Genomic DNA, 4,160 nt, shown 5'->3' on the forward strand with positions numbered 1-4,160 from the left:
GTCTTGAAACAGGGTTTCCGTGACAGATTGGAAGATTCCTGGACTGGCAGAAATACCGAAACAGAGTCGTTCATATTGGAAGAGTCCTTTGTGGGTATTGATTGTAGTGAGTTGTCGAGAACTTGGATCTAGATTGAGTTGCGTATAGGCATGTGTAAAATCTAGCTCAGTGAATTTGTCACCATGTGATAATTTTATAGCGAGGTCTTCGATTCTTGGTATTGGGTGATTGTTTTCGTGAATGGCTTTATTTATTGTGACCTTGTAGTCACCACAGACTCTGACAGTATTGTCTTTCTTTAAAACTGGTACAATGGGCGTTGCCCATTCCGACGTTGAAACCTTTTTTATAATGTTCTCGTGTTGTAAGCGTTCGAGCTCGTTTTCTATCTTTTGCCGCATGGCAAATGGTGGTTGTCTACATTTGATGAATTTTGGAGTTGCATTGTCTTTTAAATAGATTTTGACTTCACGATCATTCAATAATCCAGTGCCTTGAAAAACGTTGTTGTTTCGATCTAACACCTCGTCAAGAGTTTGTTGGTTCTCAATTGAGAATAAAGATGACCAATTGAGCTTAAAATGATGAAGCCAGTCTCTTCCCATTAAGGGAGGACCGTTGCCCTCAACTATAAGGAGTGGCAGGTTCGCAGTTTGCTTATCGTACTGCACATTAACAATTGTTTCTCCAACAATTTTGACATCTTGGCCTGTGTAGGTGGTTAGTGATTTCGATGACTTATCAAGTTTAGAGTTAACTAGATTTTCAAAGTCATTCTTGGTCATTACACTACATGACGTACCAGTATCAATGTGGAACACAATGTTTTTATTGTTAATGAGGAGGGGAACCGAAATAGGGGGCCTTTTGTTTGGGGAATTCACAATAAAAAGTTCAAAATTATGCTCTGGGGGGCTTCATGCTGGGTGGTCAAATTATCTTCATTCAACAGGTGATTTTGATGGCGGTATTTTGCTTTAGGCGCTGGTTTTTTTTTGTCGATTGTGTTTGCGATCTGCACATTTTTGCAATGTGACCCACTTTTTGACATTTATGGCAGGTTGATGATTTGAATTTACACTGGAATTGGGTATGAGGGCCGCCGCACCGATGACACGATTTAGAAGTCGCTGATGAAGCATGTGATTTGCTCATGGTACTGAACGATCTTGAAGGTTGCTGATAAGAATTTCTGGACGTGGAAAAATGGACAGTTTCGCCCTTCTGAAGTTGATGTGCACTATCTCTTGTTTGATGAATAGAGAGGGCAATGTCCATGGCTTTGTCGATAGTGAGATCATGCTCAACAAGAAGTTTTCGTTGAATCTGAGCATCGTTAATACCGGTCACAAACTTTTCGCAAAGACGTTCATTTAGAGTTTCTCGAAATTGGCAGTGCTCCGCAATGCTCCACAGGACAGCACAATACTGTTGGATTGATTCGTTCGGTTGACGATTTCTTCCTTCAAACTTAGCTCGCTGCAGGAATTTAGGTGGAGGTGGGGAGTGGAAGTTCTTTAGCAGCATGCAAAGTTCTTCAAATGATTTATCTGCAGGCGAGTTTGGTTGGCACAGATCTTTCAATATTCTAAATTGTTTGGGGCCTACTACTGTTAGTAGCACAGCAGCTTGCTTTTTATCTGATTCTATGTCATTTGCCATGAAATAGAACTTGAGACGTTCCAAGTAGTCCACAATGGATGTCCCTTCCACAAATTCTGAGATGGTCCCAATGGTAGCCATTATTTTGGTTTAATTTACGTAATCAATAAAAATATTTGAATAATTACTTATCTGGCTCTTTTAAGAATTAATATGTAGCACTTTGGCTCTAGATGACTTTATCTCGTCGCCATTTATAATAGATTGACAATCAACATATAGTTTGAACACAGATAGCCATAAGCTCTTTATTAAAACGGAAGTTACCAACTGAAAGTAAACAGGAACTCTTTCTTAACAATAACACAAAAGGATAACAATGGGCGATAATCGTAATAGTAATAGATAATCAGATACCCAAACATTGTATCGATATCGGTATCGATGATACTTTATTACACAGGTTAAATAGATATGGAGAGAGGATACATCCTTGACGAACTCCTCTTTTACATCCTTGACGAACTCCTCTTTTAATTGGCGTGAAAGGTGACAGATAGACCTGAATCCTGATGGCTGCTTTTTGATGCCAATATAGATTTGTGATTAGCCGTATATTTTTGCCATCAATGCCCGCCTTTTCCAGACATGTCATTAATTCTCCATGCTGTACCCTATCAAATGCTTTTGCGTAATCGATAAAGCATGCATAGATTTCTTTTTGATGATCAAGGTATTTTTGTGTGATATTATTTAAACAGAAAATTGCTTCTCTTGTCCCATTATTTTTTCTAAAGCCAAACTGTACATCGCCAACTTCATTATCGATGGTAGACCTGATTCTTTCTAGGATGATCTTCAATAATAATTTAGTTACATGGGGCATCAGACTTATTGTGCGGAAATCACTGCAAGTTGTCGCCTTTGGTTTTATCGGTAGCGTGATGTAAACCGATTTGGCAAGTTCGTCTGGAATATAGCCTGTATTGTAAATACTATTAAAGAGATCTGTTAGTTTCCCAATTGAGAATTCTTTCAAAATTTTTAGCATTTCTGTTACAATGCCATCTTCACCCTCAGCCTTACCATCTTTCATATTTTTCAATGCATTTTCTATCTCACATGCGAGTAATGGAGGACCGTCAGTGTTGCTTGGCAAAGGTATCTGGGGCCTATCATCATCAAATAACTCGCCAATGTATTGACACCATCTTTCCTTTATATCCTCTTTCTCAAATAATATTTTACCATTCTTGTCTTTAATACAGTTATTGTTGTTAGTGGTGCGTCCACTGGTGGACTGAAAACACAGCTGTGTATTCAGTCCACCGGAAATAAAACTATTTTAAAAGGACCAAATATCGTCGATACTTACCTCAATATTGACCACATTGATACTGAGCCGTATTGATAGGTTAGGCTTCATCAAAAATGGACAGGCATTTATATCTATTTTTCCTAGTCAGTTAGAATTTTTTGTGATTATCAAAACCAATGATTTTTTCCAAGGAGATCAGAGTTTTTGTATTGTTTGCCCAAGGAAGGTTCTATTTGGTCACTTTTCACATTGATCACTGGCCTCGAGCTTGCCTGTGCCCCCCCCCCCCCCCCCCCCGAGCAGTCTTGACTTTGTCTTCTTCCAACATCTTTTTCTTTCACAATCATTCCTAGTCCTTTGGGATGTAGAGCTAGTCTATTGTTCATGTTTATCTTATCTTGTAAAACTAGAATTTGTTTAAAATGGTATCCCATTTCTACCTTTCTACTATCACGATCTCTCTCTCTCTCTCTCTCTCTCTCTCTCTCTCTCTCTCTCTCTCTCTCTCTCTCTGACGCTCCCTCAGACATATTCAAGACACTATAACTATAAAGTTGTTCCGTTAACTTTTTGTTTTCCTTTTTTTTTTTTTTTTTTGTTCGTTTTTCTCCTGGCTCATATTGTTACGTACAAGGAATGCGCAAGGCAATAAATTTTGAAGTCTCGTTCTAAATTAAAATAATAATATTAAAAGTGAGTAAAAGTAAGTAAATAAGAAAAATGTTAAATGTCGTTCAAACTTCTTAAGTCACCAGGAATGGTGTCAACGTTTTGAAGTTGAAAATTAAGAATTCTTTGACTGGTATCCCATTTCTTCCTTTCTACTAGCCCTATTTCTCTCTCTCTCTCTCTCTCTCTCTCTCTCTCTCTCTCTCTCTCTCTCTCTCTCTCTCTCTCTCTCTCTCTCTCTAATCTCTCCCACACCACCCCCACCCTCTCTCTCCATCTCTCCCTCCCTCTCTCTCTGATGATCCCTCAAACATATCCAAAACCCTATAACTATAAAGTGGTTCTCTTAACATTTTTTAGTTTTCTTTCTTTTTTTTTTTTTAATTTTGGTTGTTTGTTTTTGTTTCGTTTTTTAACCGACTCGCATTGTTACGTACAAGGAAAGCACAAGGCAATAAATTTTGACGTCTCACTGTGTTCTAGATCAAAATAATAATATTAAAAGTGAGTAAAAGTAAATAAATATCAAATATAAAAAATGTTAAATGTACAAACTTTTCAAGTCACTAG

General features: G+C 37.8%; 1 protein-coding gene across 1 annotated transcript; it reads right to left on the reverse strand.

Annotated features, from left to right (window-relative positions):
* Nucleotides 1-946: 946 nt before the first annotated feature.
* Nucleotides 947-1,744, reverse strand: LOC144971659 (uncharacterized). Its single transcript, XM_078912733.1, has one exon. The coding sequence runs from the start codon at nucleotides 1,742-1,744 to the stop codon at nucleotides 947-949; it is 798 nt and encodes a 265-aa protein (XP_078768859.1).
* Between the last annotated feature and the right edge of the window lie 2,416 nt (nucleotides 1,745-4,160).

The sequence above is a fragment of the Berghia stephanieae genome, chromosome 4, assembly GCF_034508935.2.
Source record: "Berghia stephanieae isolate SIO BIC M18660-M18661 chromosome 4, UCSD_Bste_1.3, whole genome shotgun sequence".
In the NCBI taxonomy this organism is placed as follows: Eukaryota; Metazoa; Mollusca; class Gastropoda; order Nudibranchia; family Aeolidiidae; genus Berghia; species Berghia stephanieae.

Coding starts and splice junctions, on each gene's coding strand:
- LOC144971659 (XM_078912733.1), bottom strand. CDS start 1,744: ATGGCTACCATTGGGACCATCTCAGAATTTGTGGAAGGGACATCCATT.